Consider the following 15146-nt stretch of genomic DNA (forward strand, 5'->3'; position numbering starts at 1 on the left):
TGTGACCTCCGCGTGAGGAAAATCGCCCTTCTCGAGCACTACCCACGAGCGTGGCCACGCCTTACATTTTTTTTTTTTTTTTTTTTTTTTTTTTTTATTATGGGTTTTTTTCTTTTCTTCTTTCATATTCCGCTTACGATTCCAAGGCGAACTCTGGCACGCGAGTGAGACGCGTCTGAATATTTCCACCCGCTTATACCCGTAGACCGTATATAATCGCGCGTTTTTCCGAGCGACATTTTTATATTTCTTTAGATATATGCCGTGTATAGTAAACGAAATTTTTGTTTCTCTCGTCGACACACGAAACTTTATTTTATATAATATCGAGCGACGTCGAGTTTGCATATGTCGTACGAGAACTGTAGCTCGTCAATAGCTTATGTAACACAGGTTCCATAAGTAAAGCAAACAAATGTTCTCAAGAACGACTGGTCTGAATGGGAATAATATCGTTCCTTGAGACATAAGAATAACGCAAGGTCATTTAAAAAAAAAAAAATAGTCCGGTAACGACATAGTTGTATCGATGTTTCCATTAAGACAATTTTATCGCTCGTAATATCTCCACACTTGTTGTAAGCTGAAAATAAGTTCGGAATTATTGAACTCCACCACGAGAGAATCGCGCAAAAGAGACCGAGAAAAAAAAAAGATCTCAAGGGATAACATTTGTTTTTATTTAAAAAGCGATTTGTTCTTATTTATTATTTATGCCGCTATTTTCTGCGAGAGTCTTGCGGCAAATTGTTACAAATTCGGTCGGCCGATTGTATACTTCGCCCAGTACATTTTTTTTTTCGGAGAAAATGAGAGCAAGAAACTGCGGAAATAATGTGCCGCTGACGGGTTGCAAGGCCGCGAGCGAACGGTCCTCATCATTTCTTGCAGCTTAGAATAATGAAAGGCCCGGCGGCGGCTTCTTTTATCTACGAGTACATAGACGATGAGCGAGAGGACGACGCGCTATTTTCGGTTACAGCCGTAATTTTGCAAAGTGTCACGGTTGAGAATTACGACCGAGCCTCTGCTTTCTCTGTCTCGTACGTCGGGAAAAACGAGTCAAATTTTCTGACGGAATCGGTTGGACAAAGCTGTCATAATCCATATTCTACACAAAGGGTGCGTGTGATGTGAACGCAGGCACACACGGATCTCTCCTGCGCGCCGGGTTTCATTAGGAAAGCTCTTTGCCTAACTTTATTCTCATCAACGCACCCCCTTAAATATTACGATAATAATTTTCGCGCGCTACATCTCGTTTATCTTTTGAGAATTACGGGTGATAATTTATTTTGTTGATTATGATCGTTAGCGCTTGGTGATCCCGTTTTATTAGTGAAACAAAAGAGAAGACTTTTTATTCGTTAAAACTCACAATCGCGAAGATACCGCGTTTATATATATATATATATATACACAGAAATGATATCGTAAAACATAATTTATGAAATGGCTGATAATTTGGGCGACTCTTCTTCATAAGACAGTAAGAATCTTAAATTAAGGATAATTTCGCTCGCGTTCACACTTTGATATTACGGCAAGAGAACCAAGTGCCATAGAATAAACCCTCAGGAGACACGGAAGGAAGGAATCTTTCCGGAAGAGCTCCTATATACTACGGAAGTTTTCGAACTTATTGTAGCGCTCGCTATTGCAATTATGTAAATAGATCGACACAGTAGTTCGCTCGAAGAGTTTCGTGCTTCTGTACCATAGAATTCTCGAGGCAACTTTGTATCGAGCAATTTTATGAAGAAGCAATGCGGCATTACGACGATACGTTTTCAATTGAAATAAGTTTTTTGTTTTTTTTTTATGAAAACAAGTTGAAACAGCCATTTTTATTTGTTGCGCAACGTATAAAAATGTGCGATAGGCATACTATTCGTCTATTTCTATTTTTTTTTGTATGACACGAGTTTTTGATAATACGAACTTTTGACTTTTTTTTTTTTTTTTATAAAATGTAATTAAATTTATTCAACATATCGATGATATTCAACAATAATTTCAATGGGGATGAAAGAACCGTCAAGAAATCTGAAGGTTTTTAGGAACTCAATGGAAATCAGACTAAAAAGCTGTGTAACCTCGACGAGAGACATCTTGAGCTCTATACATCACATTGATCCATCACGACAGTTTATCACTGCCTTATCAGTGACAAGACAACTTGCTTTCCCTTCGATATAGCTTTCGCCAACGATCGTTACTTCAAAAGAAATGGGACAGCTCTAGAGACAGCTCTCTCTCTCTCTCTTTCTCTCTCTTTGATTTAGAATAATAGTTAAATACTGATATCTATAACTTATCGTATAATGTAAAAGTTTTTTTTCCAAAGAACGGATCTCTGATATGATTTATATGTATTTCAAGACAAAACAAATTCGGGAAGTATACATAATTTATTTTATGTAACGTACATATTTGACGTGGATAAATCTTCCAAGAGAAGACAAAAGTTTTGTCCACTCTGAAGACTGATTGATTGATTACGTACAGTTTTTTGTTTTTATTAGAAGTATAATTAAGTATTAAGTTTAGCTATATTAATTACTAAGTAAGGCACTTTTTTCTCTGTACATCTATAATGTCTATTAATTGGAATTAATTTTGCATTATATGTGTGTGAGGGTGTACTTTTAGGAATAAAACCAGATTAACTTTCAGACATTTTGATTAGGATATTCAAAACTTTTCCATCGCTATATAGTATCGGTTTACCTTAAACGTGGCTTGGATGCTCAATTTTGCGCTAAACCGCTGGCACGCGAGTATCGATTAATTATATAGAACAAGCAAAATTCACAAAAGACAAACATAACATAATTTTCGACTTTCAACTATAAATTTCAACATATTTTAATGTCTGCAAACGAGAGATGGAAGATGGAACGTTCTTTCTCTCACACGTATCGGATTCTTAAACGCCAGAGGCATTTTTCGTGAGATTTAAAAATTCGTAAGATCGTATAAATATCATTAAATGAAGAAAGCTAAGAATCTATCGCACATTAGAAAAGATGTTTTTAAAATGGCGATAAAAACACATTTTTTGCTACATATAAATTATGCAAGAGCTCTTTAAACGATCGCAATAAAATGGGAAGTGAAATTATGCGTTTCAAGAAATGTTTAATATTTTGCAGTGTCACCGAGATAGAAAAAGCTGGAATAATATTCACACTGCGACATAAATGATGTATGAATTCGAGCCAACGACATTGCGAGCTTGAAGCTTCACGAAGCGAGTTTCCGCACGTCCGAACAGCAAAGCGAAGATTTTGGCTTCCAGAATTTGAATCTGAAAAAGTTCTTGACGTATTCAATTATACGCTTTCTTTTTCAATTATACACATTAAGAATAAATAAGCTTGAAAAAAATATATTCTTCACCTTTATATTACGCGCATATTAACGAAGTCGTGTAATAAATCATCGCGCGTTTTTGCCGGGAAAAAAACCGACTGTCTGGCAGGAGAAAAAAATTTCCAAGACCAAGAGGACCGTTCTTATATATTGAGAGGGGCGACTTACGTATGCCATTCACGTGTCGAAATGGTTTTGGGAGGGTTTTAGTTTCGTTAATGCGAGTCGTCTCTGTAACACAATATAGTCTCACGCATACGACGCGAGCGTAGAAGTTGTAAATAACAAACGTTTACGTAAGCGAGTGATTAAAAAAGAACGTTTGCTTAAAAAAAATAAAAAAATAATTAAATAAATAAAGAGCGAGAAATTTTCAGATATAATATTTATTATCTGAACGAGATTTCGACGATACACACGGTGGTTGCTTTTCGAGGATCAAAATCCGTAGACACACTAACGATACGAAATATTTTGATATTGTTTGAAGAGAGAATAATGTAGCAGAAATTTTTATTGTACACAAGCTATATATACAATTGAACAAGAATTGCGAAAGAGACTTCCCTCCCGAGAAAACTTTTTCACGAATATTTGTTAAAATATTTAATTCTTTTTATCTCTCTGTTTGTAATATTAGCAATTTGTACGTGGCTTTTTCTTCTCGCACTTTTCTACGCGCGCATGTGCGAGCTGTATGAAATTTCTTTAAGAGGATGATTTATGCTTCATGAAATAGCTACGCATTACGGGGCATTTTAATCCGGTTTTTTGCAGCCGCAAAATATCGTGCAGCTTCTTTTGATGTGTCTTGTGCTACCGACAAAAAGAGATGCAAGAAAAGACTGGATTAAAACGCGTCGTAATTCGCGACTGATGCCATGGAACTTTATGCTTCAATTCCGCCGCTATAGATGAAGAGATAAATTCACTCGCGCACAGCGAGATATTTCCGTCGAGAGAGAAAAGGGATTTTCCGCGTAATATTGGTTATTTGTAATGCTCGTTTGATGAGGATTCGCACAACGGCGGCAAGTTGCGTTTAAACGACGATACAAAACAAGCTCTTGGAAATGCGAGAAATTCTCATTACGGTTAAGAGGAACGAGGCCGACTCATCATTGATCTTTCGAATTCCGTGAGATCTGCCCTTGGCCAGCCTTAACGTTGAGAATTCTACTTATATTCAACGCGGCCTGCTTCGTGCGATTTACATGCTCGGCATTGTTACGTGATGCGATTTTTCGCGTCGTGGATGAGATATGCGCCCTCGTCTACGTGTCCTTCGCGTACGCGAAATTTTTCCGAGGATACAGGAAAACAGGAGTTGCATATCGCGTTTATGCAAATAAAAATAATAATAATAATAACAATAGGGCGATATCGAGTAGCTGTGGCGTACTTCCGCTTGGGTAGCAGGTGCAACAATATTCGCCGGTGGTTTTATTATGTAATTCTTTGATAAGACTTATTGTTACTACGCCAGACTACTCGTGTGATTAAAAAAGAGAGAGAAACAACAATTCAAGAGAACGCAATTTTTTTCATGGCTGAAACTCGTAGAAAATTACAACGTTGTTTTTCTTTGTCTTTTATTTGCTTAGTCTTGGTTTATTTTATGCTTTTATGTTTCTCGTCATGTCAGAAGTTTGTGTAGCAAGCGAGAGGGAAGACTGGAAATTTTATTGCAAAAAGACGTAAATATTAAAATTTACGTAAAATTTAGTTCTCTCTCTCTCTCTCTCTTTCTCTCTCTCTCTCCCTCTCTTTGTATGTGTACGTGTGTGTATACGTTCCACCTGTTGATTTTCATTAATATATTGTATTCGTTAACGCAAAATGTGTTTCATATAAATATAAATTTTCATTTAATCATATTCTTCGCGCGCATTTATACGCTTGCATCCTGGCATGTTGATTGCATTGTCAAATAACTCGAAAATTATTCTGAACATGTAAGCTATTAATTTCGAACAATAGACCGTGAAGTTGAATCATTTTGATTAATTTCATTAATATTTTTATTCTCTCTCTCTCTCTTGTACGTTTTATTTTTATATCCAATCTTCTTTTACGCCGGCAAAGCCAGCTGTAATTGTTACCGTTTAGCGTAATTCTCCTCTGTGCCATTTTGCACGGAAAGTGGTATACGCCGTTTGAAAAAAAAAAAAAAAAAAAACTAGAGCCACGGGGAGGTTTTTCATCACCGGAAAATTACGGCGCGATTCTGTCGTCGATTTTAATCTCACATGGCTGTGTGCAGAATGTGGATGCAATAACGATCCAAACATGTACATATATATGTATATATATATATATAATCTATTTACTTCAATATCCTGCTGAATAAAATTGCCTCTATTTCAACAAAATTGTGTTTCACTTTTACAAACGTATATCGAATTGAATTTGTATTTCATAAAACCACGCTTTTTCTGTAAGACAGTTCTTCGTGATCAAAGTGAACTTTTCGAAACGATCTTCTATTTTAATCCGTTCTCTAGTTCTGCGCTAGTACGGTTTCTGTTATCTACACATTTTTTGTCTACATCCATCTCTGGACAGTATAAAATCCACAAAAAAATATAAAAAAATTTGTCTTTTCCTCAATTTTCTTGTCTAGCGCAATATTTTTTACAACCTGTACAAATATTTATATCTTTTTGTCGCAAGCGATCGTAATATCGTTCGCGAGTTTTTTTGTTTGTTTTTTGTTTGTTGGTTTTTTTTGTTTTTTTGTTTTTTTCGAAAGAGAGAGAATTCTTGATCAAACGAAAAAACGTTGGCTGATACTCGGTTGGTTTTTGCGAGCCTACGTTGTTGCAACACCATCGCATCAGTTAAAGCACATTCTGCGCAATAGAAGAAACGTTCTGAATGCATCACGTCGCAGCAAAAGGCGACTATATATCGCGCAGTCAGCTGCCGTGAACCGCGGTGCACGTATGCGCCGCTTTATGCAACAAATCTAAGAAAAACGAGGCAAGCATAAATAACGTCCGTCTGAGAGAGAAACGCAGAATATTTTTCATACGGCGCGATTTGTTTCTGCAGAAAATTATGTCGCCGACGCGCGCTAGAATCGAAATGCGCTTTATATACATAAAATTCATACATCTCGCCGACGATCTCTATTTAGCTCGCAGAAAAAAAAAAGTACGCGTGTTTAATCAAAATTTTTCAAATTAAAATCATGTAAAACAGCTGCATATATGTATATAAAATCTATTTAGTTAAATATCATTTTGAATAAAATTGCCTCTATTTTTCAACGAAATTGATTTGCAAACGCATATTGAATTTGTATTTTATAAAACCACACTTTTCTAAATGAGAGAGAGAGAGAGAGAGAGAGAGAGAGAGAGAGAGAGAGAGCGAGAGAGAGAGAGAGATCTTTCTGCGATTAAAGTGAGTTTTAGAATGAATTTCTTGTCATTTCGCAGTAATAAAATATTCACAGTCGCCTTTGTGAAAACTTTATTTGACGACATAAATTAGCCGAGTGGTTATCTTGGAACACGGGCTGATCTTATTCATTATTAATGTCGCGCGCTTTTTCCTCGTGTTTTCTTGATTTTGACGATAAGATCGGTTTGTTGAAGAATAAAAATGACAACAATAAGCTTTCCCTGGTAGCAATCTTCTTCAGGACCACCGCACGTAAGCCGGCCGACGTTCTACCGCCGGAATAATTGACCCAAATGTACCGCAAAAATAGCAGATCATAAATTACACGAACTCGCGACAAAAGTGCACTTGACACAACGCTGTCGGCACACGATTGCTGTACCGAAGAAAGAGACAGAAAGATGCAGAAACAGAGAAAAAGAGAGACAGTGTATATGTATGCATGTATGTGTGTATGAGTGTGTGTGTGTGTGTGTGAGAAAGAGAGAGAGAGAGAGAAAGAGAGATAGAAGCAGAAGACCGGGAAAGAGAAGAGGACGTCCCATTGAAAGTTGCCAACACTCTTCCGTCGTGTCCTCATTTTGAGTAGGAACGAATGGAAAACTGCCGCACCAGCTGATACGCGAATCTCGAAGGAACGCTACGATCGAAACACGTGCACACGTCTCGCGGTCGGAGAAGAGTCGCTTAATTGTTCGTGTAAATTCCGTCCCGATCTAAGGTCATTCGCGAGTCGGTTAGAAATGTCAACGTGATTTTCATCAGAAATATTGAATTCAGAAATAAATATATGAAAACTTTGTTGTAAAGTAGCGGAAACAACAATTTTATTACCCTAATTCTTTCCTCGGTGCGAATAAAAAAAAAAAAAAACTATTAATTCACTTATAAAAAAAGAGGCTTCGAGCGCCGTAATTAAGTCGGTTGTTAATTAAATAGCTAACGACTCAATAATGTAGCATAATTCGTCGCGAGAAAATGCCTGGTAATCTTGCGCGGGCGCCGGGACGTTAAAAATAACGAAGCATTTCTCAGATGTTTTTCAATGCAATATTCATTATCGCAGTGCAAGTTTTTTTTTTTTTTTTTTTACACCGACCGTGTTCCATTTAAATTAAACACACTTTGCATCTGCGTCCTGAAATGAAAGGGATATATTTTCCCGCGCGTAAAGCTATATGTAAATTTTACTAACGCGCTCGCGCCCATTGCGCGCGCGCGCGCGCGATAGTAGATTAAAAATGATTGTCCAATGTTCTTAAAAGATGCCTGTTTTTTTGTTTTATTTATAGATCCGCACGCTCAACGACATCGTAGCGTCGTCGTCGCATTGAGTCGAAAATCCGAAGCTTCTCTAGGACACGTTTTCTTCTCGATCCGGCTTCGTAAATCTTGTAACGGCGATTAAGCCAGCGACAGTGTGTCGTCCGAGAAGGACAGACACGTAAGAAGGTTCTTACTTCTGAATCAAAGATGAACGTTTTCCTGGTGCGTCGGCTAATCGGGACTTCTGTCACTTAAAGTTACCTTTCCAACTCTCTCATTTTTTTTTTTTTTTTTGTACGGACACAAGCAAAGGAAGCAACGAGGCTATCGACCTTCGTTCACGGCGTTAGCCGCCGTCGAACGAAAGAATATGACCACAAAGAGCACGTTCGATCCGACGGAGATCTCCTCGTTCGACGTGACGTCGTTGCTGGACGTCACCTCGACCGAGGAGAATGCTTACGCGAACAACAGCACCGAGGTGAAGATGAACTGGGACATGCCGGACATGCCGTCGACCATCGCCAAAGTCTGCGTTCTGGGCTCGATTATCGCCACAGCCGTGTTCGGTAATCTTCTGGTAATGGTATCGGTGATACGACACAGAAAGCTGCGGATTATCACCAACTACTTTGTTGTCTCGCTCGCGCTCGCTGACATGCTGGTGGCGATGTTTGCGATGACGTTCAACGCGAGCGTGCAGGTGACTGGCCGCTGGCTGTTTGGCTACTTTATGTGCGACGTCTGGAACTCGCTGGACGTATATTTCAGCACCAGTTCGATATTGCATCTGATGTGCATCTCCGTGGATCGTTATTACGCGATAGTGAAGCCGCTCAAGTATCCGAGCAACATGACGAAGCGAGTTGTCGCGTACATGCTTCTCGCTTGTTGGGTGTCGCCGGCGATCATCTCTTTCGTGCCGATCTTCTGCGGCTGGTACACCACGGAGGAGAACAGCGTGCACCGACACAAACACCCGGAGCTCTGCGAGTTCAAAGTCAACAGAATCTACGCCGTGCTGTCGTCGAGCATATCCTTCTGGATACCGTGCTCCATCATGGCGGTCATGTACTTCGCGATATTTAAAGAGGCGAACAAGCAGGAGAAGCAGATGCTCAGCAGAATGGGTAACGCGATGCTTCTAAGCCACAGACCGAGCAAGGATCTCAATAATTTGAACGGCGAATTAAACAGCGGCGGCTCCTCAAAGACGCTGACTTTAAACGAGATCAACACCGAACATCTGCACACGCCCACGAAGGACAAAAACATGATGAAGATGAAGAGGGAGCACAAAGCGGCGAGAACGCTGAGTATTATCATGGGAACCTTCATTCTCTGTTGGCTGCCATTTTTCCTTTGGTATGTGTATAATTTAAACGTTAGTAATAAATTAATTTTTTTTTTTTTTTAACGTTGTAGCTCTTATACTCATAATATAAAAGAATGTGCAAAAAGATTAAAAAAACAAAACATTCAACAGTATCGTAAAAATTCTCTCAGTGCAAGCGTTAAATTTATGTTTTTTAATTAAGATTTATATGTTTTCTGTTGTTTGTTTCACAATTATTGCGAGTATGAAATTAATTAATTGTCTTTTTCGCGTTTGCGTTTAAATTATAATTTGAAGAAAAAAAAAAAACGCAAATAATTTTTAATTACTCAGGTACGTCATTACGGCGGCGTGCGGCAAGTCCTGTCCGTGCCCCGACATCGTAATCGCGATCCTCTTCTGGATCGGATATACGAATTCAGCGTTGAATCCATTAATCTATGCGTATTTTAATCGCGACTTTCGAGAGGCGTTTAAAAATACGCTGCAGTGCGCTTTCTGTTCGCTCTGCAGACGGGAGCCGTCGGATCTCGAAGCGCTGGACTTCCGTCGGCCATCCCTAAGGTACGATCTGGTCTAACACGTTAAGGTATGCATTTCTATTTTGTTTTCTTTCTTTTACCAGTTCCTTACTTTGAGTCTCTTGTTGTTATGTTTGACACTCTGAAAGGTTCCTTTCCATGTATCAGAAAAATTGTTTTCAATCTACTTACTCCAAAATTCTACAACGTCAAAAATGATATACGTGTCAAAACGATGTAAAATTTGATGCCGATATATCGATTACACGATATAAATTTCTCCGCACATACGATGTGTTTGCGCGAGATATATAAATATTTTTATCGTCGCGTATTTTGATTCGATGATCGTGATTAATCGAATTTCCTGATACATCGAAAAAATCAAGAGTGTGATTTATTTACATAAATTCTCAGTAATAAAAAAAAAACAAAAAAAAACGACAATGTTATGTTTCGCACTATTTAGCGCGATCCTAGTTTCGCGCTTAACAGCGTGAAATAAAATCCAACTATTGATCGTAACATTAAACTTCGGCTATTTCAGCGATATGTAATAACGATCAGTTCGCATTTCATATTTCAAATAATAGACAGGCGGGTACGCGAGAGCAATTATACCGCGGGCCCGAATTTATTCCAAACGTTATATTCGCGGTTCCGAGAAACGATCGTTAAACCCATAAATTAAACCTAATTTAATCCGCGTGGATGTATGGCGTCATGTATCTCCATTTTCATTCTCCGCGCCAATTACTCCATTATTCTGTTCAATTACATATACTGCGTATCTCGCACGAGCTGTATATGCGATGATGCGCGACGATGATTGAACTGACAGCTGTACAAGGGAGAATCAAGAGATACCAAAAGCGCGATTATGTACGTTTTCGCATAACAGAGAGAACGAAGAACGAACTCTCGATGCCACACTACATATTTCTCTTTGAAAATATGATCGCACAAAATGATAAGTTATCGACTTTTTAGAGTAACACATTTTTTTTTCTTTTTTTTTTTTTAGCTTTTGTATGCAGTTATTCTTCGAAAAAAAAAGATGGGACACGCGCAACAATATTTTTCTTATCTGCGTTTTACTTTGAAATAAAACTGATCAAATACAACAAGCAATTGAAAAGTGTGTTTTAAGCTTTTTTAATTATTACCTTCGTTGTGTGAGGAAGAAAATAAATAAAATAATAAAAAACAATAACAACTTTTGTTTTTTCAAAGTTTGTGCGTGAATTCATTCACGTACGATCGATAAGTCTTTAAATTATTTTGAGCTTCTTTTAAAAGTACATTCAGCAAAGACAGAAGCAAGCGTTGCACAGACAAATCCATCTATTCCGACTTCACGAAGGAAGTAATTTCCCGTCCGCTTGAATTCTGCTTCCAGATACGACGACCGTACTAAGACCATGTACTCGGAGACGTACATGAAGCACATCGACCGACGAAGATCGAGTGAGTTCGGGAGCAGTCTTTGAGAAACACGGAACTCTACGTAGATTCTAAGTGCATACACACGAGTGCAAAAACACGAATCTACATTTACACATTCTAAAACACACACATACACAAACATCGATATTATACATGTGCGCGCGCCACATAAACGTATACTCGTATTACATGCATATATATAATACATTATATATAAATGTTCGTTAACGTGTTAATCTGTCCCGCCGTTCTCTGCCACTTTGCCAAACGAATGAGAATGAAGGGGATGAAAGGAGACTCACTGTTTTTCTCATGGCGACGACATACGTACATACATACACATACACACACACACACACACACACGACATACATACACACACATGCATCTATATATTAAAAGAAAAAAGTGTGTCGCGCGTATACATTGCCAAAGTTAGATTTTTTGTGTAAGCTTCCGTAGCTCTTCGCGAAAAGTGTGCGTCGTGCTTCGCGGGGGATCAATAAAATCGCGTCCGCGGCGAAACGAAAGGGGGTTTCCGACTGAACGACAAATGTTGCCGGGCACTTCGCGGGAGAGGAGGCGATTCCGCTCTTACGGATATCCTGTGAGGATACACCTGAGCGAATATAAACTTTGAGAAGCCAACGAGACGAGGAGAGAACTCGGTTGGTCCTGTAAATCTCACGGTGTACTTTCCTTCGGCCCCGAGGACGTTCTCTTCGCTCTCTCTCTCTTTCTCTCTCTCTCTCTCTCTCTCTCTCTCTCTCTCGAAACGCAGCTTCCTTCCAGTTTTAATGGCCTCTCTTTGAGATCTGAATTTCGCGGTTTCATCGACACAGCATTGGATCTCGTTTATATCGCGGCAGCGAGCCGTGCGTTAAATTCGCTCCATTTTTTTCATAAAAAAACTAATTTTAATCTATTTATACATTAAGACACAAATATATACTGCGAAATTACGTATTTCGTAATTACTTTGAGTCGATAAAGAACAAAACGTTTTTCATTCACGATCATCAGACTTTTTGACGTCTAAAAGAATTGTTTTGTAACATGAAAAATTTAACATCGCATATATGGAGAAAAAAAAAGAAAAAAAACCAGTGTGTGTAATATAAATATAATTAAATTAATCTAATCTCTAGTCGATGGTATGCATGATGATTTTGTGCTCAAAACTCGAACGCTGTTCCGGAGAACGCGATCAAATCAGAGCGTCAGATTGCTCGGTCGTTCTTTCCTTTGTATATTTGAAACATTTTAGAAAATTAAGACTACTTAATTACAGAAATCAAACGATTGCTTTTTAATTGTACACAAACTCTTCTCGCTTTAGTTTTATCGTTTAATTTCGCTGTTTCGTATATCGCGATCTCTCTAAATTCGTAACAATGCTTTATGAAAATGATAAGTTTTCATCTCGCGGCGTACCGAAATTGGCATGAGAACTAATTGAGTGCTTTATCGCGACCTGCGATCGTTGTAAGCATTCGAATGGCTTTCGGAAATTGTAGCGCTTCTCGGAAAAGTGTAGTAGTTGGTGTAACTTTAAGTCAGAACAGTATTGTTAATACAAACGTCGCTAATACATCCATACGGACGAATTATGCAGTCGTTACGTTGTCGTGATTCGCAAAATCGACCTAATTAGAATTTTCTAATAATAAGTGATATCGTGATGTTTACGTCCAAATTCGTCACGTGTCGCGTTCATAAATGAGCACGGTGCTGAGCGCAACACTGTGATTCTTAGTTCCTACATCTATAAGACAAACGCATAGTTTTTTATTTTTTTTTTGTGGTTTCCTCCTTTCGCATTACAATGGCTCAGCCAATAATTTCTTCCGGTTGTCTCTTTTTTTTTCTTTTTTTTTTTTTTTTTTGTCTGTTCTTTTGTGCACAAAAGTTGTCACTGCTCGAATGTGGGGGCTGAACCACCAGCGGGATTTACGAGTGCATTATCGTTATAGACAGATATTTATATTTTCTGTTTCTCTCTTTCTCGTCGCTCTTCCAGCGGAATGCCGAAGAAGAAGATATCGATCCTCGTTTCTGTATGAAAGGCACGTCGTAAACGTCAATTTCCTTTGACCGGCGAAGCGGTGAACGGGGGAAGAAACGGTTGGAAGGACTCGTCTTCCAGTACGGTGAATAAAACGGTGACGATTGTGATCCTGTTTATACGAGTCCAACGAGCGTGCGTTTCATTTGTGCGTTTTCGTTTACGCGGTTGTCGTCGCGGTGACTTTCACGCAGTGAAAATCACGTAATAGTTTTTTACGTAATTCGTAATATCCGTTTCGCGTCTTCATGATAATTTGAAAAACCTCCCGATTTAGAATCTAGTCAGTGCGAATTTATAGGAATCGATAATAAAAATAAAAATGCGATGATTCAACAACCGGGCCGATCGCCGATCGTCGCGTCGAGAGAACGGTATAACAAAAGTAGAACTAATTATCGTTTAAGATGTGTGTGTAACGAAACGCGCGCGAGCGAGCGAGCGAGCGAGTGAGCGAGCGATTGCTGCGACATGGGCACCACATACGATTGGCGATCGCGATATATAAATTATACAGCACTTCCGTTCGACTCTTCGTTGCGGCGGGCACATTTGCGGTCGAATGTGGCACAATCGGACGGTGCTATGCTAATTGCCAATTATCGTCGCAGCAGTTAATCGAAAGAAATCGTATTTAGTATATACGATATCAATGAAATGCTCAACGGTGTTATTACTGGTAGTATTTTGGCGTGAGTAAACTTTCATTACGTGATTACGGTCAGAGAGAAGCAATAAACAAAGCTTTTATTTCGATTATTAAATTCGTCCAAAAGTGAGAATCTACATGCAATATACATATTATAGTGACCGCAATAATACACCTTTAAATTTATAGCTATACGATAATATACTTTTTATGTGAAAAAAATATTATAATAATAATAATATAAAAAAAAAGAAATGTGACATATATATTATTTCGAGCAGTTTTTATTAGTCAAATGTTTTATAACTGTAATAGACAAGAGAAAAAAACGATTGCTCATCTCTGTTGCCGATTGTTACTAGTAAGAATCTCATACCTATATTTGTTCTTTCGAATACTAACGAGCAGAGAACGTTGTGTAATATATTGGAGTATCGAATATTGTATGACAAAACATTCTCCATGGGAGCAATTTTTATGGGGCCGACTATGTGTAAATTTCTTTTTTTTTTTTTTTTTGTTGTTGTTAGAGGTAATTTGCAGTTATTATAGAAGGGGATTGTCTTGTCGGGAAAAAAAGAACTGACTTAACGCAATAGTCTTAAATTTCTGTCGTCTAATACCAATTTGTTATCTCTTACGTATCTTTTATTAGGCAGGAATATATATATATATATATTTATAGAGATTTGTAATTATATATATTGTAAAAGTAATTTTATATAATACCTGCTCGTTTATACACGCAATTGTTAATGTTATATTTTTGAAAGAAAAAAAACAAATGTCTAAATAATTGTTTGTTATCAGTAACAACACATACACACATAGCCTTTTGATCAATATAGAAAGTTTATTTATATCAGATGCTGTAATATGTATACGTTCTTCACTTTTCTTCTGTGATAAAAAGATTAGGGAAATCGTCGGATCTTACAAATCGCATATTTGTAAATAGTTGATAAATGTATATGTGTATTATTTCGTAATAATTACCGAAATGAAACTAGCTACGCAATAATTATATTGAATAATGTCTCATCCTGTTTCGGCGATCTTCTATTCATTAATTCTAAAAAA

At 37.9% G+C, this 15146-nt stretch overlaps 2 protein-coding genes across 2 annotated transcripts in view; both read left to right on the plus strand.

The window, feature by feature from the left end:
- Positions 1-11387, plus strand: part of LOC109860295 (octopamine receptor beta-2R-like) — a 34872-nt gene extending 23485 nt beyond the window's left edge. Inside the window, exons 2-4 of the mRNA XM_020439284.1 lie at positions 8076-9414; positions 9719-9974; positions 11306-11387. Coding sequence (XP_020294873.1) covers positions 8420-9414; positions 9719-9965 — 1242 coding nt within the window. The 5' untranslated portion in view covers positions 8076-8419 and the 3' untranslated portion in view covers positions 9966-9974; positions 11306-11387. The remainder of the gene's footprint in view (positions 1-8075; positions 9415-9718; positions 9975-11305) is intronic.
- Positions 9884-15146, plus strand: part of LOC109860294 (cell wall protein DAN4) — a 17607-nt gene continuing 12344 nt past the window's right edge. The window contains exon 1 of the mRNA XM_020439283.1: positions 9884-9949. The gene's annotated coding sequence lies outside the window, so the exon portion shown is untranslated. The remainder of the gene's footprint in view (positions 9950-15146) is intronic.

The sequence above is a fragment of the Pseudomyrmex gracilis genome, unplaced genomic scaffold (genome assembly GCF_002006095.1).
Source record: "Pseudomyrmex gracilis isolate BER0280 unplaced genomic scaffold, ASM200609v1 scaffold_360, whole genome shotgun sequence".
NCBI lineage: Eukaryota > Metazoa > Arthropoda > Insecta > Hymenoptera > Formicidae > Pseudomyrmex > Pseudomyrmex gracilis.